Source organism: Mirounga leonina, unplaced genomic scaffold, assembly GCF_011800145.1.
Source record: "Mirounga leonina isolate KUSES-001 unplaced genomic scaffold, KU_Mleo_1.0 Mir_127, whole genome shotgun sequence".
In the NCBI taxonomy this organism is placed as follows: Eukaryota; Metazoa; Chordata; class Mammalia; order Carnivora; family Phocidae; genus Mirounga; species Mirounga leonina.
The window spans coordinates 29579479-29603705 of record NW_023270316.1 but is presented as its reverse complement, the minus strand read 5'-3'; the positions used below and the strand labels follow the sequence as shown (position 1 = coordinate 29603705).

General features: G+C 41.2%; 1 protein-coding gene across 1 annotated transcript in view; it reads left to right on the top strand.

Moving 5' to 3' along the window:
• Positions 1 to 3766: 3766 nt before the first annotated feature.
• SLAIN1 (SLAIN motif family member 1) overlaps positions 3767 to 24227 on the top strand; it is a 58153-nt gene continuing 37692 nt past the window's right edge. The window contains exons 1-2 of the mRNA XM_035003213.1: positions 3767 to 4618; positions 18075 to 18214. Of these exons, the coding sequence (XP_034859104.1) occupies positions 4017 to 4618; positions 18075 to 18214 (742 nt within the window). The 5' untranslated portion in view covers positions 3767 to 4016. The remainder of the gene's footprint in view (positions 4619 to 18074; positions 18215 to 24227) is intronic.

The window sequence follows — 24227 nt, the reverse complement described above, 5'->3', positions numbered from 1 at the left end:
TATAAACAGAATTATTATCATTATTACTATTATAACTACTACTATATGTAACTTTACAGGGTATAATTACACGGGTTATTGGCCTGAATTCGAGTGGTAGAGTTGGGTGGGGTTTGAATGGAGCAACCCACACAGGGATTATTTATATGAATTGTGGCTTCGTGTATTTTTGTTTTCTCTCTGCATTATCCCCGTACATTAAAATGCACACATTAGATGCAGCAAGTATGTTTCTAGCTTTTAATTGGGCCAGATGTGAAATAATTATTACGGGGTTGCAAAAAGCCTTCTAATCCTTCCATGTTGTTACCACATGATAAATGAGGCTTATGGAAATAACTACTTAGGTTTTTGTCTAGATTCCAGCTAAAACTTGGGGATTTGTTTATTTATTCATTTTTTCTTAAAAAAAAATTTCAATGTGTCTTTGCTACATGCTAGACAGTGTGCGAGGTGCTGCATCAGAGCAGTGGGGACCCAGAGTATTCAAGTCTATTCTGTATGGACAAAGAGGAATCTTCATTAAGAGGGAAACAAAATCAAACACTGTACTCTGAAACGACTTGAAAACACAGTTGGGGATCTTTGATCTTAGTTGAACACATTAGATGATTTCCTCTTCTTCCTGTAATTGGATCTATCAACATGATAAATGTAGAGCTCATATTAGGGTATGTCCATTGCACTGATGGAAAATCTACATTTAAAATGTATGGGGCTTACTCTTAGACGACTTTTACCCTGAGACAAGCGTATAAGGAGAAGAGTAGTTGGGCCACTAGAAACTGTGCTGAGAACCGTCATCGTTTTCATGCCTGAATTTGGGCGAGTTGCCTAACCTTGTTAGGTCATCTATAAGACTAGGATAATAACAAGCTGTTCCTAGATTTCCTCAGAGAATTAGGTTTACAAACTCAAGAAGAAACTGCTGCCTTTTCAATTCTGTGGCGAGGTCGTCAATTTGATGTCCATAGACACTATTAGAGGTATATGTGGACATACAGATCAAATTATTTTCTCTCTTAAAGTTCACTAGAGTGACCTAGTAACCATAGTTCTGAAGTGCAAGGAATGCAAAGCAATGGAGAAATATGCATTTATTCATCTGGTTTGAATGTGTGATGTATGGATGTTTTTCATCACTTTATGCTATTTTAAATGCATTGTTAAAGCAAAGTTCTTAATGAGACATGTGCTTTCATATTTCATAAACCTCTGAAATCATATATTTCATTTAAAATAAAAATAATTTAGGGGCGCCTGGGTGGCTCAGTTGGTTAAGTGACTGCCTTCGGCTCAGGTCATGATCCCGGAGTCCCGGGATCGAGTCCCACATCGGGCTCCCTGCTCAGCAAGGAACCTGCTTCTCCCTCTGACCCTCCCCCCTCTCATGTGCTCTCTCTCATTCTCTCTCTCAAATAAATAAATAAAATCTTTAAAAAAATATATTAAAAAAATAAATAAATAAAATAAAAATAATTTAAAATGGAGTAACTATGCATGCAATTTCTTTCAAAGCACAAAGCTTTGCAAATTTGCATCAAAATAAAAAATCAAGACTGCTTAATTAAAACCTTGACACCATCAACCTCTTTAATTACGTGTTAAAGAGACAGGCATCCTGGGGATACCAAGTTAAAATCTGTGTACATTCTGATCATCTCTGGTGTGTGTACATGAGTAGTTCACAGAAGGGGAGAAAAAAGAGGTGCTTTAATAGAAAGGAAAAGAAATTATTTAAAATTTCTCTGGACATGAGTTATTTCATACTTTTTAAAACAGTTATGAAGAGGGCAAATTTGTCTTTTCAGAAGAAGAATGAAGAATAGAAATTTAGGGCAGAATGTGATATCTCTATTCTATGTCTAAATTTCAATGAATGCTTTTTAAACACTAAATTTTTTATTTAATAACTGTGACTTAGAAGACACAGTTCTAAGACTTAACTACTGGTTGCTTGGATGTATTCTATAGACCGTATTGAGTAAATGGGGGAGGAGCGAGCTGTTTATTTCACTGCTTCTCTAGAGTATATAAATTTTGTAGTAAAATGACTGCTTTTCTTTACATCTGAATTCTTGCTGTCTTCACTATTATGTATCTCTTCCCAATTTCTTTCGCTAATGGGGAAGCCAGCAGCTCTTTGTTCTCATTGTGTCTGTTGTCTCCCTTTCTTTGTGTTGCAGGGATCCTGCTACCCGCATCTGCCACTGAGCATGCGGAAAAATCCTCAATAGATTCTTTACTTAGGACTTTCAGGAGTATTATTCCACTTCTCCAGGTTTTAGTAGTCACCAGAATATCCTGAAGATAGACTGAAACTTGGAAAGGTGATACAGGTGGTTAAGTGGTGGTCTAGCAAGGGGCAATTCCAGATAGGAAGGGTCCGGGTAATTGTCACACATACTTCTCTAATTTATGGAAGCGCTCACCATGCAAGTTAAATGCACATCACCCAACCTACAGGCAGAAACACAGATATTGATAACTGAGAAGACACAAATGTTTCAGAGCAGGAGGGCACAGAGCTATATCTAAAACCAATGATACAATGTGCTAGCAGTTCCAGAGGGCTGTGGAACATTGTCACAAGGATGGGTATGTAAAGTCCCTGAGGAGGACCTCTCACCAGATAGTCTTATCATCTGAGGATGAGAACCGGTTGTGTGGACTTTTCTCATAATAAAATCTTAGACTTTTCTCTGATTGTGTTAAACACTTACAATGCTAAGTTAATATTCATTGAATGAAACCGGATTCAATTCTTCTGCCTAAAAGCCTCCCCCACTCCCCCCAAGGCAGATTGGCCAATGGTTTCCAAAAGATTTAAGAAGAACAGGCTTGCAGGAGAGTTCAGGGACATTGGGATAGAGTTCTAAGGTTTTGTTTTTCTCTGGCCCCTTCCACCCCTTAAGTCTGACCTAATAGCTTGTAAATTATTAAAGAGATGGAGCACTATACAATTTTACTCATGTTTCGCCTATAATGATTTTTGCTTGTTTTGTTCACTGCTTGATGGCCAACTCTTAGAAACGTATCCAGAACAGTTAAGTGCTCGAAGATCTTTTGTCTGATAAATGTAATAATACGCATAGTATGGAAAATGCTCTCGCTTTATTATCACAAACATTGGTGGTAACAGAATAATTTGAATTCGACTATTTTAGAATAAACTAAACACTTGGCTCTTTGGTAGATGGCCACTCTCAGGATTTCTTCTTTCTCCTCGGCCTCCTCTCTCCCACCATTTTGTTTCTGCATTACCAATTAGTGCATTAATAGTATTGTCTCAAAGTCTTTCTGTTCCACGTTTTCACTTTTCAGCCCTTAGGATAACGTCCCCTGGCCCTCTGGTTCTTCACAGGTTTCATTTGCCAGTGCTTAGTGGCTAAGGTCATTGAGCACAAGTGCTCTCGGACCGTAGCAAACCAGCGGGCGCCGGGTGCACTCCTCTAGCGCAGACACCTGCGGCGGCTTTTGGGGAACCCCGGCTCAGAGGTCCGCGCAGTTGGCTCTTTCCGCAGCTGCGGAAGGGCCTGTGGCGGGAAAGCTCAGCCCAGGTCCAATCAGGCACCTAGGCCTAGGTGGCGGGGGCGGGGGCGGGGGCGGGGGGGCGGGGGGCGCCCGCCCCCGCTGCCTGCCCCGCCCTCGCGAGCGCCTCTTTCCACCCCCGCAGGTCCTCCACCGGCCCCGCCCACCCGGCGTTCGCGCCCCGCCCCGCCCCGGGGCCGCGGCTAAAACCCGGAGCCGCCGCGGCGCCCAGGGGACTGGAGGGACGCTCTGAGCATGTGCAGAGCTGTTTGGCGGCGGCTGCCTCGGCCGGGGGCTGGGGCCCGGTGCTGATGCGAACAGCCGGCTCGGCCTCTGCCCCAGCGTGGTCGGCGCCCCGGGCCCGGGCGGCAGGGAAGGAGCCGTAGCCTCCCCGCGGCCCGAGGAGCAGGCGCGGCGGCGCGCACCCTCTGCCCCCCCCTCCCCCGCTGCCGCCCCCGGCGGCCGCGGCGCCTTCGGGGCCCACGATGATGGCGGAGCAGGTGAAATGCGCCTCGGCAGGGGGCGGCTCCGGAGCGGGCTCCGGGCCGGTGGTGAACGCGGAGCTGGAGGTGAAGAAGCTGCAGGAGCTAGTGCGCAAGCTGGAGAAGCAGAACGAGCAGCTGCGGAGCCGGGCGGCTAGCGCGGCCGCCGCCCCGCACCTGCTGCTGCTGCCGCCGCCGCCGCCGCCCGCCGCGCCGCCCCCCGCCGGGGCCTGCAGCCCGTTGGGTCCGCGGAGCCCCCCGGCCGCCGCCGCCGCGGGGGGCCTGGGGCTCGGGCTGGCGTTGGGCGCCGGGGGCGGCGGCAGCGGCGGCTCCAGCCCCGCGTTCTCGGGGACCTACTGCCTGCCCAGCCCGGCGCCCTCCCTGCTCTGCAGCCTGGCGCAGCCCCCCGAGGCGCCCTTCGTTTACTTCAAGCCGGCGGCGGGCTTCTTCGGCGCGGGCGGCGGCGGGCTGGAGCCGGGGGGCGCGGGGACGCCGCCGGGGGGAGCCACCGCGCCGCCCTCGCCGCCCCCCACGCTGCTGGACGAGGTGGAGCCGCTGGACCTGGAGAGCGTAGCCGCCTGGCGGGACGAGGACGACTACACCTGGTATTGCCGCCGCTCCCTCCCCCGGGACCCCGGCCTCGGAGGCCCGGGGACGGCGGGGGGGGGGGGCAGGGAGGGAGAGGGGGACCTCGCCATTGCCCCCGGACGTGGTGGCTGGCAGGTGCCCAGCTCGGCGAGGAGCGGAGGCTTTTCGCGAGGGCGGAAACCTGTTTCTCATAGCTCAGGCTGACCCAGCTGGGGATGAATTGGTCCCCTCCATCTCCCCATCTTCTGCTCTCGGCTGATGATTCGGTCCCAGGCTCCCTGTTAGCATTAACTGAAAAATCCGTGCGGTCTTTTTGTTACTCAGCCCTGCTTTCCCCCTCGTCATTCTTGGGAGTAGCGGGGGTTGGGTAGGGGTTGGCCTCAGTCTGTGACTGTTCCTGGTCTTTCCTCCCAAACGAACGCTGGACAGGATTTGCGTGTTGTCTCCTGCCGTGGCATCCCAAGCCTCCTAGTGATGGATCTCTCCTCAGAGATTCGTGCCCGCAGTTGGAGTTGTGTAGTCGCATGTCCTCATTTTCGTTGATAGCGTCTCATTTCAAAGACTTGCTTTTTGAAATCTGCTGCCCTCACTGGCTTTACTTGTCAGTAATGGTGTCAAAAAGGAGGGCTTTTGCAGGGAACGGAGTGGGCAACTTGAAAGCACTGTTACTTAGAAACCAAGGATCTTTAATTTTTAAAATCGAACCGTTGGTTGAAGAAAAGTGAGATTCAAGAAGCTTTAATAATAATAAAGCTTCTTTATTCTAATTCTAATAAAAATAATAATAAAAAATAAAACAAGTTTTCTGATAACCAACTTAGGTTTCTATTATTATAGAATCCCATGTGGAAAAATGGAGGGATCATTACTCTTATTATAGAAACCTAAGTTGGTTATCAGAAAACTTGTAGCTGGAGGCATCTTTTCCTTTGAAATCTGGTTAGCTCTTTCTACTTTCCATCAATGAGCAACTTTGGTGGGGGGTGTCTAATTCCCTTATTTTTCATGCTGTTTTCTCATGGAGTAAGTCCTTTCATAACTGACTTCTTTTGGTTGGTTCGTTTGCTTTCCTCCATCAGGAGAGGTAGTGGGACATGGTAAGCTGAGTAGAAGCCTCAGAGAAGGTCAGACTTAAATTCCTGCAGGGAAAATGAACAGCATTCACCTTTCCATACCTGCGGCCCCATGAAGAACAGTTGTCCTTTTATCTTGGGTCCTTCTACTTAGGACCCTTCCTGTTTTTGCAAGCTGGGTTTTCCTCACTTTATCTGTGGTCCTGTTGCATGATCGCACAGGGGGAATGGGAGACGGAGAACCTTACTGGTTTTCTGTTGAGACCTGTGGTGTTCCCTTATACTCTTAGTGAGAACTCCGACTGTAAGGTGCATTAACTAATTGGGTTGATTCAGAGCATCAAAATGTATGGAGCTACAATAAAGCATCCTCCTCCTCCTCCTCCTCAGTACTCTACCTGTGGGCAGCTGTGCTGGTAGCTCAGGTTGTAAAGATCAAAACAACTCACCACTTTGGGGAGCTTTAAGCCTTTCTTCAGAAATGACACCTTTGTTTTTGTGAAGCCCAGGCTATGTTATAAACTGAGTTTCAACCCGAACATGGTACTAGAAAATGCTCTCATGGTGGTCATTCTTAGGTTATAAAGACTATAAGCCCTTATGCTACTTTCAAATTACGTTACCTTGATTTAGTGCCCCACTTGGCCTTTTCTGGAGATACGTACTTAAATGGTAACGTTTGTATTTTTGATGGGCATCAATCCTGTGCATTAAAAATGTTAGCATTTTTAAAAATATTATATACTTACTATTTTGTAAGTGTATTCAATTGGGGTAGTATATACATAGTTAATATAATTGTAATATTTTCTTCCATTGAATGGACTTCTGCCTACTTAGTTATCATCCAACTACTGCTAGAATTTTGATATGTAGGCTTTTTGTAGTTTATTTTTTGTCAAAATAGTATTGGAATAACTTTGGGAAAAAATGACCTGCTTAGTGGGATTACTCTTAGCACTTCAGATGGTTTGAAGTGAATGTGAAGTACAGCAGGTTCTACTAATTTCACTCATCAAGTATTTAGGGGAGTACATAAATCAGTGCCTTGACACGCTGCAGATGTTCCCACAGACAAGGGGCACACTGTTTTGTGGCCTTTCTCAAAACAAATTTAGGATTAGAATCCCATGTGGAAAAATGGAGGGATCATTACTCTTAGGTGGGATGTAATTAAAAAAAACTTTAAGGTCATTCTGATTTACAGAAAACTTCCTGTCCTGGCATCTTACACATTAAAATATTTTTGTATTGCAATATTTTGGCTTATTGATGAACAAATAACAGGTCTAATTCTCAAAGTTTAACCCAATTGTTACTGCTTGCAAAGCTCTCTGACGTTCCTTCATCGCTGCAGACTATGTCCCTGTCCTGTAGTCTCACAAATAGGGTGTTTTTCATTTGGATTGCCTAGTACGTTTGCAGGGAGGCAACTTATTTTAATTTCCCCTGTTAAGAAACAACTGTAGTGTTGACCTGATTATTTTAAAAATACTTAAAAATAGTTTTACATTTTCACTGTGGAAGAAAAAAAAACCCCCACAGATGTGAGTATGAAGTCACAGGAGTCTTCCCTCTTGTCCTCAGTCCACTACCATGATTCAGAGTTTAACTGTTAACATTCTGTAGATCCTCCAAGATAAAAAACATAATTATTCAAATCACTATGCAAATATATACACATCAGTTTTTTTACTTACCTTTCACTGAACATATCTTGGACATCTTTGTCTCCCTGTAAAGTTGCATCGTTGTTAAAGTAACCGTGTTTGTTAAGGACTAGCTTACTGTCAGCTGTTTCCCCTATAATTTTTCATGCATTTTAATCATGATTTCATCCTAATGCGTTAAACAAAATTGATATTATTTAGAATAGTACTTCCTGCTAAGATGTCTTGTCTTCAGGAAAGAAAGTTCACAAACGTAGATTAATCTTTGAACATTTTAGAAGTTCTTTCACGTAAGTCCCATTTTTTTTTCCCTAATAAAACCTTGGACTGTAAGTCTTCACCTTTTATTAACAACCTGGCAACCCTTGGCTCAAGAATTATGTGTAGAAGGAAAACAGTGAATTGTAGAATCAATATTTGCTTGATGACAGTTCATTAGTTAATGAACAGTCAATCAGTTCTCTTGGGTCTTTTTTTCCAAACAATTATTTAACCTGTAAGTATCTTCTGTTGACAAAAAACCAAAACTTTATGAGGATAGTGTGTTCTGCTTTTCATTTTGATGAAAATCTTTGGAACAAAACAGTTGTCTCATTTCTTCAAATATTTCAGTTGAATTTAAGTTGTTTGATTTTTCTTTAACCTTAGCACAGGGCTGCTGGGAAGTAAATGTCTCAGGAAATTAGATTGTGGTTCCAGGACCTTAATTTTTTTTCAAAGATTTATTTATTTTAAAAAGAGTGAGTGTGCATGAACAGGGAGAGGAGAGGGGCAGAGGGAGCATCTCAAGCAGAGTCCCCACTGAGCATGGAGCCCCATGCAGGGCTTGATCCCACAACCCTGAGGTCGTAACCTGAGCCGAAATCATAACCGACTGAGCCACCCAGGCGCCCCCTGGAGCCTTAATTCTCAAGTCCAATTTGTTATAATCCCATAATAAACTTCACATCCTGCCATATGGATTTTTCAGTGACCGCTACTAGTTTGACAGCCTTAGGCTCTCCAGAGGACCATAGGCTAGAAAGTAAAGGGGGCAATCTCTGAATATCAGGAGCAGATAAGCTCCAAGGATCGCAATTTTGATGCGTACCTGGGGGCATGTGACTGGATGATTTGCCAGTGTGTATGGAAGGACGTTTTCCAGATCACTGTCCCAGTGTCACTAGGCTGAGAAGGACCAGGGTATCAGGAAAAGAAAGCAGATTGGTGTGAAGTGGCAAGAGGAGCAGGAAGTTGGTAACTACATACTAGACCTTTCCATGACCTGTTTCAGCTCTCCTATTTCATGATTGAGGGACTGAAGCTCCGAGGTGAAATGACTTACAAAACCCCCTCTAGGGCGCCTGGGTGGCTCAGTTGGTTAGGCGACTGCCTTCGGCTCAGGTCATGATCCTGGAGTCCCTGGATCGAGTCCCGCATCGGGCTCCCTGCTCGGCGGGGAGTCTGCTTCTCCCTCTGACCCTCCCCCCTCTTGTGCTCTTTCTCTCATTCTCTCTCTCTCTCAAATAAATCTTAAAAAAAAAAAAAAAACAAAACTCCTCTAGTTATTTATTGAAAGGTTGGTTAAAACCACAGTTCAAATTGTTTATCCAGATTCGGAAGTGTTTACACCACTGATATTTTTCCTGAGCTTGGTTATGACCATTAGTGTGTCATAAAGTCAGTTTAGTGGATTGACTTGCATTTCTTTTTTAAAAAATGAAGAGCAGAATATAAAATCAGAATGCATTATATCTTGCAATACAAATTTGTCTTCATTAAACTTATTTCAGTTTTGCATGTGTGTGCCCTGGGTTAAATAATAAATGTATTTGTGCATTATGGTCACAGTTAGAAAAACTCCATTTTATACCATTTGGAAGCAAAATGGTCTTGAGGAAAGCAGGTGGAAGAGCCCAGCTCTCTGAAGATAGGGTAGCACTGGGGAAAGTCAGGTCTTGCACACCTCAGTCAGGAAGACAAGTCTATATTCAGAAAAAGTCAAGATGATAATATGCTAGCTAGCATAAAATACAGTCCTTTAGGGCCTTTATTTTAGTGGAGTGGCAATTAGAAGAATATTGAAACTTACGTAAAAGGGATGTGGCAGAGATTTTGAACTTGCCCAATGGGAGAGGACAGGAGAAGAGTTCATAATTATATAAGGGGAAAAGGGTGCTATGTACAAATTAAGGAAAATTTAATGAATGAGATATTCATCTTTCGAGTGTAACTCCAAGACCCCGGACAGCTGGCTAAAATCCTTGCCAATTCCATCAAAGCTGCTGAACACCTTGTACTATGCATATGGCACAGTTAAATTAGACCACCTGAACTGTTCTTTTTCCGTAATTGATTTTCAGTGAAAAGACCAGAGGGTGCTTCACTTTGTGACAGTGCTAATTGAAAACCGCAGTGTTTTCTAGAGGCAAATGGAGTTGAGTGGAGTATGTGCTGAGGTCTTCGAAACCTTGCAGTGAGACACCGAAATAGAATCGAGCCCTAACTGTTGCGGGATGGGGAGAGAGAGTGCTGTAGGACCGTTCCATAACTCCAGTCTGCACTTCGTGTGTCCTTTTAATAGCTTAGTCGGGGTGGGTTTGCTTTGCGTGGCTGACCGGTGTGATCCCGGTGGGTGCTAGTGAATCACGCACTTTAGCCCAACTGAAGATTGATTGATTGTGCTCATCAGTGCTGGTGTTCTAGCTTGCCTTAAAGTAGATCTTGTGATGATTGAAGGCTCTTCATTGCCAGATATTCCTTCTCAGTGATAGGTATGTAAAACATATATGTATGTATTTTGTCGTTACCATTTGTTTTTGTCCTATCAGAAGGATGACTTTAGAACCAAACATTTACTTGAGAATAACGGACTTTTCTTTTTTTTCCCCTAGGTAGTTGTAATACTTCCTTTGAAGCACTCAGGTTATTATTGTGGTGGGCTTTGTGTTATTCCTGTCCTCCCAGTGTTAAACACGTGTTTTAAGTGAGGGCATCCAGAATGTGAAATGTATGGAAAAGAAGAGATTCTATGAGGAAGCTAATCGTTTCTAGTCCTGTGCCTTTGGAAGTTCTTGAGGCAACGTTAAGGAAAATTAGAGTGTGACGTTTTAAAAGATAGCTTTTCTAATATTTGAGGAATTCTCAAGTTTTCGATGAAGGTTTTTCTTGTATCTTGTCAGATTCTAATACAGTTTCATTGGTGGAGCTATAGAAGTTGAAAGAGCAGTTTGTAAGTCAGTAGGAGGTATGTTGTATTAATGATGGCAAAATAGGATATTGTAATGACAACAAACAAGGTGATTTTTTATGACTTTTTGGAAGATTGGAACCATTTAAGAGAAATCCAAGTTTTATCTAATTTTGGGGTTGTCATACTCAAGGAGTTTGTAGCTACATGATTGTCATCTGCCTTTTTCTTCTTTCGTTAGGTCCAGCTCTAGGCCTCCCCATAGAAATAGGAGGCTCAAAGCTATCCTGGGTACATTCGGAGACTGACTCTGAAAATGATCCCTTGTCTTAATACCATGCTTTGCACAGTGCTTCTGAAGTTTTATGAAAGTGATGTAATAAATAGGATGTAAATAGCAAGGCTTTTTACAGAAAGGAGCAGTCCTCTGTCATTCCTACCTTTGAGTCCTCCACTTAGGCATCATTTGATAATATAGTTGTTTCTTTTGCTCTTTATTTCTGAACAGTCATTTGTACTATATGATCTTAGGCATCTGCAGACTTGTTTTGGAAGATGAAGACTAAGCCCTCTTCTCCTCACCCCCAAACCACCAATATCTTCTTTCCCTTCTCATAATGGTTTTCATAATTTTTGTGTTAAATCCTATATAATGTCTGTATTGTAATAGTTTTAACTGAACCCTGTTAATTGTACGTTACATTTATTGTCCTCTAATCCGTTTGTTCCTCCAAGAGTTAGTAATGGCCTCTCTTTTCCCCCTTCAATTTCTTTAATCCCTATTACTAATTACTTTTCCACATACTCTGCTGGAGCAATAAATTCCTTGATAAGGTCATACATATTTGACAGTCTCATAAATCTGTTTTTAAAAATTTATTTTGTAATGCCATCCCTTCTGGAACTCTTAAGCCCATTGCTCCAGTCTTTACTGTTTGCTTCTTAGGCTGCATGCACAGTGCTGTATTAATGGGAATTTCTTAGGTTTCTTGCTTATGTGGGACCTCCCATTTCTAAGATTCTTTGTCTTCATATTTCGATTATTCCAGTAAGGTGGGGCACAGCCTCCAATAGTTTTCTGAGAAAGGGCGTATATATGAGAAGTACAGTGTGAAATCCTGTTTATTTTAAAATGTCTGTATTCTGTCCTCATGAAAGATTCCTAGTGGGGCTGGGTATAAAAAGCCTAAGTCACTTTCTCTTATGTTTGAAGGCATTGTTTCATTTTGTTCTAATTTTTATTATGTTTTAGATATTGAAGTGTGCTGTAATTTGGATACCTAATCTTTCTTCTTTTTTTTTTTTTAAAGATTTTATTTATTTGACAGAGGCACAGTGAGAGAGGGAACACAAGCAGGGGGAGTGGGAGAGGGAGAAGCAGGCTTCCCGCTGAGCAGGGAGCCCAATGTGGGGCTCGATCCCAGGACCCTGAGATCATGACTTGAGCCGAAGGCAGATGCTTAACAACTGAGCCACCCAGGCGCCCTCTTGACTTCTTTTTTAGCGTCCTTTATCCCTAGTTTTCTAAAATGCCATGTTGTACCTTGGTATGGGCCTCTCTATTTGTTGTACTGGACATTTTTGGGTGTTCTCACTTTAGAACTCAATGGCTTGCCTTCAATTCTCAAAATTTTCTGCTTTTTGTTTAAATAACCTTCTCTCCGTGTGTGTGTATGTGTATGCATGTGTGTTTTAGAACTTGTAATAATCAGATGTAGGCCCAACTGGTGCAATCATTTTAATTTTTTTATTTGTCTTTCATTGTAAATCTGTGTCTTTGTTTTGCATCTGGGAGACTTTTTCAACTTGATCTTTCAAACTCACTTATTGAATTTTTTGTTTCTGCTAAAATAGTTTCATTTTCCAAAAATGAAGAAACTGTTTCTTTTTTTAATGTGTGTGTGTGTGTGTGTGTGTGTGTGTGTGAATGTAACTTTTTCTCTCAGATGATACCAATTATGGTTGTCTTGGATTTTTCATCAGTTCTCTGCATTGTTTCCTCAGTTCTTTTTCCCCTCTACTTTTAGTCTCGGTCTTCTATTTAAAATGAATAAGTATCTGGTGTCATTGATGATCTGTTTATACTCAAAGAGGGAGGTATTGAAGTTGATCTAAAGCTCTGCATGGGTGGAGCTCTTTACCAAGTGATTGGATGGGTAGCCAGTTCAAGTTTCGGTATTTCTAGGTCTTCTCTTGGGTTCATCTGTCTCCCCACACAAGCTTCTGTACTCCTGGGAGATAAAAGTAATGCAGTCAATTCTAGGAATGTAAAGGGAAAATGGGGCTAGGGTTTTAACCAGCCAACATGTAGATGTTCATTTCATCTCTCTGGTTCAGTAAAGTACTTCATCCCTCCTTCGGCTAAATTTGGTGTGCCTGAAGTCAGCGCCTCTGGGCCAGCCTCTGGTCTTAGGTTGTGATGTTCTCAGTGGTGGGAGTGAGCACTGCTTTTTGAATACGCCACAAGTCTGTGTGGTCAAATGAAAGAACTAAATGACATAAGCCCTAAGGGATAAAGGAAATCTTACAGAGTTCCCCTATAAGCAAAAGCACCCCACAAGAAACTACCAGAAAAAAATCCAACTGGTGGGAGTACCTAATCCTGAGGCAACCTGGTTGGTGGAAGCTAATAGAAGATATGAGCAGTTCTTTTTACGATGCTAGAGGTAATGAGCAGAACAGTGCTTCACCCAGTAGTTTCAGGAGGCCTTGAGAGGCATTTGAGAACAAGCAGAGACTCAGGCAGTGACATGAATTTGTGTGTGTATCAAACAGTGGGGATAACTTACTAAAGAAGTCTAAAGATAAGTTCCATTCTCTCCCTCTCTAAAAAAAAAGAAGGTAAGTAAAAAATAAAGGGCACCTGGGGGCTCAGTCAGTTAAGTAGCCGACTCTTGATTTCGGCTCAGGTCATGATCTCAGGATCGTGAGATCAAGCCCTGTGTTGGGCTCCACACTGGGTGTGGAGCCTGCTTAAGATTCTCTGTCTCTCTCTCTCCCTCTCCCTGCCATCTCTGTCTCTCCCCTCACCTCTAAAACAAATAAAATAAGTAAGTTTCCGTGGTTGACTGATTTAGTGGCTCCTTTATGTCAGGGCTGGGGCACCTGCTTGTTTGTTTCACCTGAATCTACCTGATTCACCTGGAATGGCTACTCCAGTCTCAAGGACATTGAAGGACACAAAACAGTTCCTGTCTCGTTAATTTTTTTTTAAAGCTTTATTGAGGTATAAGTGAAGTAAAAGGTGCATGTATTAAAATGTACTATTTGCTAGGTTTTGACATATACACACACCCATAAAACCATCACTAGAGTCGAGAGAGTGAACATATCTTAATGCTCCAAGTTTCTTTGTGGCCCTTTGTATTCCCTCTCTCCTGCTCCTGCCTACTTCCCATCAAGGCATCCAACCGCTGGTCTGCTTTCTGTCAGTCTAGATTATTTTGCATTTTCCTATACTTTCATATCTGTGAAATTATATAGTATGTACCATTTTTCATTTGTTTTTGGTCTGGCTTCTTACAATCAAGATAATTTGAAATTCTGTGGTGTTACATGAATCAATAGTCCATTCCTTTTTGTGAGAACTATTAGACTATGGATATAACAATGTTTTTTTTTTTTTTATCCATTTGTCTTTTAATGAACATTTGGGCCATTTTCAAGTTTTGGCTATTACAAATTAGCCTTTGTGTGGACGCATGCGTTCATGTCTTTTGGATAAATACTTAATGCTGTTGAGAGGCTGGAACAGAGAGTAGGTGTATGTTAACTTCTTAGGAAGCTGCCAAAATCTTTCCCAAAGTGGCTAGGCTATTTCATGTTTATGCCAGCACCGTATGAAAGTTTCAGTTGCACTCATCATACTTGCCATGGCCAGTCTTTTTAATTTCAGCCATTCTGATAGGTGTGTAGTACCTCAGAGTGGTTCTACTTTGCATTTCCCTCATGACAAAGGAGGAGCATATTTTCTGTGTGCCATTTGCCATCCATAGATTTTCTTAGGTGAAATGTCTGTTCAAATCTTTTATCCATTTTTAAAAATTGGGTTGCTTATTACTGAGTTTGCAGAGTTCTTATGTATATTGTACATAAAAGTTTTTTTTATCAGATATGTGATTTGCAAATATTTTTACCCAATCTGTGGTTTATCATTTATTCTATTAGTGTCTTTCAAGGAGCAAAGTTATAATTTTAATTTTAGTGAAGTCCAATTGATAAAAATTTTTTTCTTTTATGGATATTTTTCCATGTAAGAAATTCTAAGAAATAATTGCCGACACAAGGACTTTGCCTATGGTTTCTTTTAAAAATTTTATAGTTCCAGGTTTGACATTTTTGTAAATCTGTTTTAACTTTGGATATTGTGTGAAGTATGGCTCAAAATTTATTTTTTGTATATAGATATCCATGTGTTTCAGCATGATTTGCTCAAAAGGCTATCTTTTCTTCATTGAATTGTCTTTATACTTTGTCAAGAATCAGTTTTCCGTATGTGTACAGTTCTGGGCCATCTTGTTTCTCCATTGATCTGTCTTCATGTCCTACTAAACTGTCCTTACCGCTGTAGCTTTGTAACGTGTCCCACTCAGTGGTAGCTCTCCAACTTCATTGTTTTTTCAAGGTGGTTTTGACTATTCTAGGATCTTGGCATTTCCATATGAATTTTAGAATCAGCTTTCACATTTCTTCAAGAAAGACTTGAACTTTCTTGTTCAAGAAAACTTCAGTTTTGGGATTTTGTTAAATGGGTACATTGAAGGATAATCGACATCTTAACAATATTTAGTCTTCTGATCCGTGAACATGGTCTGTCTTTCCATTTATATCTTTAATTTCTCTCAGAATGTTTTGTAGTTTTTAGCGTTATAGGGCTTGCTATCCTTTATCAGATTTATCCTTTATGGTTTTTGTGTAAATGGGAAGTGAAATTTCTAAAATACTGATTGTGGCTAGTATAGAAATGCACTTAACTCTTGTATGTTCTGGTATGCTACAGTCTTTTTCCTAAACTCCCTCATTAGTTCGAGTATCTTTTTTGTAGGTTCCTCGGATTTTTTACATAGATAATCATGTAATCTGTGAATAAACATAGATTATTTACTTCCAGTCTAAATGTTTTTATTTATTGCGTGATTGCACTAGCTAGAACCTCTAGTCCTTGTTTTGTTCCTGATGTTAGGGGAAGCGCGTTCAGTCTTTCACTATTAAAAATGCTGTTTTTGTAGATGCCTTTAATCAGATCAAATGTGTTTCCTTCTTAATTTGCTGAGAGTTTTTATCAGGGATGGATGTCAGATGCTTTGTTGTTGTTGAGATTATCATATGCCTTTTCTGTGGTAAGCTACACTGATTGTTAAGCCAACCTTTCATTCCTGGGATAAACCCTACTTCGTAATGATGAAGTACCCCTTTTATATATGGTTGGACTCCATTTGCTAAAATATCCAGATTTTTTGCTTCTGCGTTTATGAGGCATATTGGTCTTCAATTTCTTTTCTCTGATATTTGGTAGAATTCAGCAGTGAAACCTTCTGGGCCTGGGCTTTTCGTTGTGGGCATTTTACTTTTAACAGTGTGGTTACTTTTCACCCGTGTGGTTATATTTAAAGTGCATATGTTGTAGGCAGCATATACTTAGGTCTTTTGTGACTACTTTAGAAATGAGGAGAAACTTGCTCATCTGGGTACTTCCTGCTAGTTTTCAGTGGCTAGAACTGTGGCCAGGGCTTGCGCTCATGCCAGTGATGGGGCGAACAGGGACGCTGGAGTGCCTCAGGGCGGCTTAGCCCAGCGCGCCCGTCTCCAGGTGAGGGCTCCAGGCAGTGGCGTCAGCATCACCTGGAAACTTGTTACACCTGCACGTTCTTGGACCACATTCCAAACCTTCTGAGTCGGGTAGGTTAGACCTGCCTGCAGTCGAGTGTTAGCAATTTGTGTTTTAACAAGCCCACTAAGAGATTTCGATGCACCAAAGATTGAGAACAGCTGACTTAGACTAGCCTTTACTTGGGGAAGCGGAGCTACCCACCCAGCACTGGGCTCTTCAGGGGTCTTTGAGCAAGGGAGGGTGAAAGGATGGATTTACATAGGTAGGTATGAATCTTGTCAGAGTAGACTGAGGTGGGCCCACGAATAATCCATATACTCTTGATGAAGGGAGGCCCGTGGTCCACCAAGGGAAGAATGATATATTAGGATTACTCCTGAATCGATTAAACGACATTTTAGAATCTGCACCTGTAACAGGAGTTAGCAGACTGTGTCTTGGGGGCAAGCTGGCCCTGCGGCATGGTGTGTATGGCTGGTCAGCAAGATTTTTACATTCTTAAATGACTGAAAAAAAAAAAAAACGAAGAATACTAATTCATGACATTGAAAATTACGGGAAATTCAAGTTTCCGTGTCTATAAATAGTTTATAGGAACACAGCCTACTTATTCACATTACATGTCATCTGTGATGCTTTGGGGCTGCCGTGGTGGAATTGAGGGCTTGTGACAGAGACTGTGTCCCACAAAGCCTAAATACTGACTAGCTACCCCTTTATAGAAAAAGTTTGCCAACCTCTGATCTGTAAGAAGATTTTACTGAAGAATAGTACCATTCCTCAACCGTCTTGGATAGCTGAGAAATTATCTTGACAGGTGGGGGCTCCTGACTATAAGGGTATGAGAGTGAATAATGAAGCATGATATTTCAAGAATATGTACTCATTAGAATTATGGTAACTTTGTTTAAAGGAGTGTTACTTTAATGCGATTTGTAATTACAATACAGCTTTGTAAATAAAGTTAATTACTAGAAGCAGGGATTATAATTCTCTTTTTTTAGTCAACTGAAAAGATTAACTCTTTTTGTATAACCCTGTGACTGAAAATATTCTGTAGTTTACCTTAGTACCATATATCAGAGAGAAAACCTTTAACTTAAAGTGCCTCGTGGTGGTTATTTTGAATTCTACCCATTACTATGTAATAGTATAGATGCTGAAAGCAATTTTTTCCTAAAACCTATCTTTGGAAGCTGTTTGGCTTTTGTGAGAAAGAAGCACATACCAAGTTTAGTACAGATTTGAGATGGGGGGTATCTGATTATTTAAGAGTTGAGAGAATCAATAGCCTTTCACTTATAGACTTGTTTTTTTTAAAGCACATAAAATTTGTCTTGTTTGCCGTGTCATGTTTACATACATTAGCCCAGTTACTGTAGCCTTCTGCTGCCAGAGACAAGAGATGAAAGTGTTCCTTTGTACGAACACAAGTGAGGTAGTCAGATCACAGTGCCTGTTCAAGGCTGGTTCAAAAACAAAAGCCTCCGATCTCTGACTCTGAGACCTAAGTTCTCATAGTTTTGTGAAGTCCTCCTTCCCACCGAGCTACAGAAAGCATCACATTTTATTTGGGGGTATTTGCCTGTTAAAAAATACTTTTGGTATTTGAAGTAATCCAATGTGAGTTTTGTTTCCATAGAAACTGTGAAATACATGTTGTTTTCCCTAGAAGGGAGGTCATCTCTATATACCTATATAATACCTATAATGTAGATTTCTTTTTTTAAGGTTATACGTTGGCTCTTCAAAGACATTCACATCATCAGAGAAATCCCTGAGCCCTTTGCAGTGGTGTAGACACGTCCTAGATAACCCGACTCCAGAGATGGAAGCAGCAAGGCGTTCCCTGTGCTTTAGACTGGAGCAAGGTAATTTCGAACCTGTACATTTCCGTGCTGAAACTCTTGCCACTGTCAGCTCTGTTTTTGTTGCTGGTTTTGGAATTGACACTTAATTGGAAAAGCCTTACCCAGAGGGGCAGCTGTTGCATGCGATTTGCTTCACACTCATTCCCCATCGGGGTTTCTCAAGGTAGAATATAGTTGCATGCTTGTGTTTAGCCACATTTTTAGCTTGTTTCAGTTTGTATTGAAAGGTCGGAATACATATTATTTTTCTGTGTTTTTTTTTTTTTTTCTTTCTGTTTGCAAATATACCAATAAGTAAAATGGTTCAGCCTTAAATTCTCTGGGGACAATAACAGGTGGTGTGGCTGAAATCCAGGATGGAAAACTGGAGTTTTACGGGGACCTGAGTGCTGACCTTTTTGAGTTCCATAAATATTTAATTGGTTGTATAACTGGAAGTCCTAACCTTTATAAACTGGGAAATAATCTTCATATTGTATATAACATTAACTTATGGGGCCCAACATAAGTTTAAGGCAAAAAAAAAAAAAAAAAATTAGGACTGTTGTGGAAGGAAAAACAGCCAAAGGAATTAGCACTCCTTCACTCCTTGCCATTTTGTATTTAATTAAGGCTGTGATCACTTAAGCTTTTGCTCGTCTCTTAACCTCTCGGTATCTTTTTCATTATCTAGGAGCACTGTTTCCATTCCATGGACTACCTGTATCCAAATCACACTTGAGCTTGGAAATGCAGATTCCTGCCTTTTCCAGGTTAAATAATCAGAGTCACTGGGAGTGGGGCTGAGGGTATCTGCACTCACAAGTTCACCAGTGTGATTGTTACATACAGTGAAGTTTGAGAACACTACCTGTGAAGCTCTTCAGGGATAATGATGGGTATCAAAATCGGGACATGAAACAGTGTACAATAGGTAACATTTCTTGAGCTCTGAATTCTGTGACCATCAGTACATTCGGTTCTTGACATCCTCCATTTTATTCAGTCTAACCACACTCCTGTGAGTTAGGCACACACTCACTTTTAAGGAAGAGACAGGTGAAGTTGAGAGAAGGTCAGATGATTATTGGGGCCAGAGCGATTCCCCAGGGGCAGAGCCAGAAGCTGGGTCTCCCTGACCCTAAAGACTGTCCTTCATCAGTGGTCTGTGCTGCTTTTTTTGGCATAGTCATAAGTAAATATCAGCAGGAATTTGTTTTAAATATTTGGGAAACGTCAAATTGAAAGGCACATTTTAACTAAAACAAAATAAGTGATTGAGTAAGAAGTTGAAGGGTAGAGTACGAACCAAGGAGTTTTTTAGGGTTAAAACTTGGGGACAGATGCTTATCTAAGAGAGGAGCCATGTGATCAGACTCCAGCCTTGATTCTGTTCCCATTTACCCGACTGACCCTAAGCAAACCATTAAATCCCTCTGGACTTTTTTAAGGGTTGTGTAGACTGTCTCTAAGGTTCTTTATTCAAACATCTCTTGATTCAAGGACTCTGTGCACATTTTTTTTTTTTTAAAGATTTTATTTATTTATTTGACAGAGACCCAGCGAGAGAGGGAACACAAGCAGGGAGTTGGGAGAGGGAGAAGCAGGCTTCCTGCTGAGCGATGCCGGGGTGGGGGGGGGTGGCGTCTCGATCCCAGTTCCCCTGCGACCATGACCTGAGCTGAAGGCAGATGCTTAACGACTGAGCCACCCAGGTGCCCCTCTGCACGTTTTTATATATGAATTTGACTCAGTTTCATTTCAAGTGAAATTCAAAACTAGAATCCTCTAGTTCAGGGGTCAACAATTTTTTTCTGAAAGGGACCTGATAGCAAGGATTTTAGGCTTTGCAGGCCACACATTGTCTACCGTCAGTAAAAAGCAGCCGTAGATGCAAACATTAACAAACAAGGCTGTGTTCCAATAAACCTTTCCCTGTGGACACTGAGATTTGAATTCTCATGATTTTTTTTTCCATGTGTCACAAAATTATTCTTTTGATTTTTCTGTTTTTTAACCATTAAAAAAAAAAAACATAAAAACCATTCTTAGCTGGTAGGTATTACAGAGCTGGGGGCAGGTTGGATTGGGGCCTCCCCCGCCTTAGTTTGTAACCCCTGCTTCATTTGAAAACAAGGTAGATTTACATACAAGGCTGATTTTAAAAATAGAATTTTTTTTATTGAATTAATGTAATTAATGTAATGTAATTAATCCTTATTGGTGGCTACTTTTGAGATTTGAGACTAAGTGCCTGATTATCTAATTTTCCCTTCATTGACAAGGGCTAAAGCAGAATGGTGAGGTCATAAGGACATGCATTGATGTGCTGTAGTTTTATTCATGATGTAATGGATTTCAGTTTCTTGTAAGAGTTTAAGCAGAGAACTAGCTTTTCAAAACCTACCTTAGTGTTTTGCAAAATTTGTATCTAAATCTAAATCCTCTCTTGTTGTGAGACTAAATGCTTTTGTTCCAAAGATCTATAATCCCTTCATGAGATAAGTCACTGTCTACAATAGGTTGTTCTTTGGATGAAATTTTTTCTTGAAATTTAACTTCTATTTTATAAGGCAATTTGTCTATAGTTTAGAAAGTATTAATCTTACGGGTATTATAAGGAAAATAGCAGATTCCTACCCCGTCTCTCATGTGCATTTGATTACCCAGATATGGTTACTTAACAAAAGCTATTTGTTTTGGTATCTCAGCCATGCCGTATTTTATCGTTATGTTTCTTTTTTTCATCCAACCTTTTGTTTTTCCTAGAGTTAATTGTGAAAAGACACTTACTGGCTGTTTTTGGTTTTTGTCATTAATTTACCCCCAAACTCCCCAGATGAACCGACTTCGGTACAGTTGGACATACAGATCCACCAAGAGTTTTATTTTCCTTTGTTTTTTTAACTGTTCCTGCTGGTAGCGCCCTTGGATCCCCTGCCGCCCTCTGACCTGCTTCTCTGCAGACCCGTGCACAGCTGTCGTGGGGGGCCTTCCCTCTGCCCTCATCCTGGGAATTCTCCTGTCCGCTCCTCAGTGTAGCCCTGCCTGTTCCTGGATGCCAAGACTCCCTTTTCCTTATGTTCCCTCTCTGGGTAGAATTCATTCTCCTGTTGCCTTTTCTCAGGAGCAGGAGAGGAAAGAGGATATGGGGGAGGTAAACTTTGAGAACCTCCTGTGTCTGAAAATGTCTTCATTATATCTTCAATCTTGATTGTTCTTTGAGCTAGGTGTAGAATCTAGGTTGGAAACCATGTCCAACAGAGTATAGAAGACATTATTTCATTATATTTCAGCTTTGGGATTGCTGTGGAAGTCCTGTATCATTCTCATTTCTGATTCCTGTGAGCTTTCTCTAAAATACCTTTTAGATAGAATCTCAGAATCTTTTCATTCATAGTCCATGATATTTTCATTTTTTGTGCTGATGGGCATTTTAACCAGGAAACTTGAGTTCTGCAAAACATCCTGCATTCTTTCTCTGTAAATCCCTCCTGCTTTCCAGTTTTCTCTATTCTTCCATTCTAGATAGTCCTTTTAGTCAGATGTTGAATCTCCTGGATTGATGTTCAGATTTTTTTTTTTTTAAAGATTTTATTTATTTGAGAGACAGAGTATGTGTGTGTGTGGGTGGGGGTGTGTGTGTGAGAGAGAGAGCGAGAGAGAGAGATCACAAGCAGAGGGGAGGGGTAGAGGGAGAAGAAGACTCCCTGCTGAGCAGGGAGCCCAATGTGGCACTTGATCCCAGGACCCTGGGATCATGACATGAGCCGAAGGCAGACACTTAATCGACTGAGCCACCCAGGTGCCCATGATGTTCAGATTTTTATATTCTGTCGTGTTTTCTATCCATGATATTGATGTTCTCTTTTCTTGGAGATTGTAAAAATTCCTCTCTGAAACTCCTCTGCTGCATGTTTATTGAGTACACTCTGTGTGCTAGGCACCTTGTAGGGAATGGGGACACAGCAGTGACCAAACAGATGGCAAGTCCGTGCCGTCACTGAGTCTACCTTCTTGTACACAGACCCTCACTTAATCCTCCTGTGTTTGTAAGGTACCCGTATTTGTGTAAGGTATCTTAAATCCAGTGGCTTTTAATTTTGGTTTATTTAAGCAATAGAATAAAGTGGGAGAGGAGCAGCTGCCTGGGGAGGGGAGGGATTTGAGGGTCCCAGTATTTTCCTAAACAGTCGTTCTGTTTTTGCTTCACTGTAAAGCTCCCTGCCCTCAGTGGTAGGCTGCACATCCAATTCCAGAATATTCCACGTTCTTGTTGGTTTGTCCCCGACTGTGGGTCCTTGGAGCAGAGAATGTCAAAACCCAAGTCTGTTACCTAATGTTTATCCATTTTACATTTCTAAATGAAGTGACCGCCTCGGACTGATAGTGACTCCTTCCTGTTCCGTCTTCCTTGCAGGTTTAGAAGACTGAGTTTTGCTGTCATTCTTGTGTGTTTTTTTACATTTAATTTTATTGTTTGTTTAAGCATAATCGACAGTGTCAGGTATACAATATAGTGATTCGACAGTGCTATACATTTCTCAGGGCTTATCAAGTTAAGTGTACTCATAATTCCCTTTGTCTGTTTCACAACCCCTACCTCCCATCTTCTGGTATTCACCAGTTCTCTGTTTAAGAGTCCGTTTCTTGGTCTGTGTCTTTTTTCCTTCATTCTTTTTTTGTTTGTTAAATTCCGCGTGAGTGAAATCATATGGTATTTGTCTTTCTCTGACTGACTTATTTCACCTAGCATTATACTCTCTGGCTCTTTTCCATGTTGTTGCAAATGGTAAGATTTAATTCTTTTTTTATGGCTGAATAATATTCCATTGTATATACACCATGTCTTCTTTATCCATTCATTTGTAGATGGACACTTGGGTTGCTTCCATATATTGACTCTTGTAAATAATGCTGCATTAAACATAGGAGTGTGTATATGTTTTCAAATTAGTGTTTTCATGTTCTTTGGGTAAATACCCAGTATTTACTGGAATTACTGGATCATAGGGTAAATTCTATTTTTAAAGTCCTAGCCACAGCAGTCAGACAAAAAAAAAAAGAAAGGCATCCAGGTTGGTAAGGAAGAAGTAAAACTTTCACTATTTGTAGATAACGTGTTAGTATATACAGAAAACCCTGAAGACCCCACCAAAAAACTACTAGAACTGATAAATGAATTCAGTAAAGTCACAGGATAGAAAATTAATATACAGCAATCTGTTGCATTTCTATACACCGATAATGAAGTAGTAGAAAGAGAAGGAAACAATCCCATTTATAATTGGCACCAAAAATAATAAAATACCTAGCCAAGGAAGTGGAAGACCTGTACACTGAAAACTATACAACCTTGATGAAAGAAATTGAAAATGACACAAACAGGTAGAAAGAGATTCCACGCTCATGGACTGGCAGAACCAATGTTGTTAAAATATCCATAACACCCAAAGCAATCTACAGATATACTGCAATCTCCATCAAAATACTAACAATATTTTTCACAGAACTAGAACTGAAATTTACATGGAACCACAGAAGACCTCGAATAGCCAAAGCAGTCTTGACAAAGAATAAAGCTGGAGGCATCACAATCCAAGATTCAAGATACAGTACAAAGCTGTAGTAATTGAAACAGTATGGTACTGTCACAAAAACAGACATGTAGATCAGTGGAACAGAATAGAGAGCCCAGCAATAAACCCATGCTTTATGGTCAATTAATCTACGACAAAGGAGGCAAGAACATAACAATAGAGAAAAGATGGTCTCTTCAAGTGGTGTTGGGAAAACTGGACAGCTACATGCAAAAGAAAGAAATGGGCCACCTTCTTACACCATACATAAAAATAAACTCAAAATGGATTAAAGGCCCAACTGTGAGACCTGAAACTATAAGAATCCTAGAAGAAAACCTAGGCCGTAATTTTTTTGACATCAGCCAGAGAAACATTTTTATAGATATGTCTCCTCAGGCAGGAGAAACAAAAGCCAAAATAAACTATTGGGACTACACCCAAATGAAAAGCTT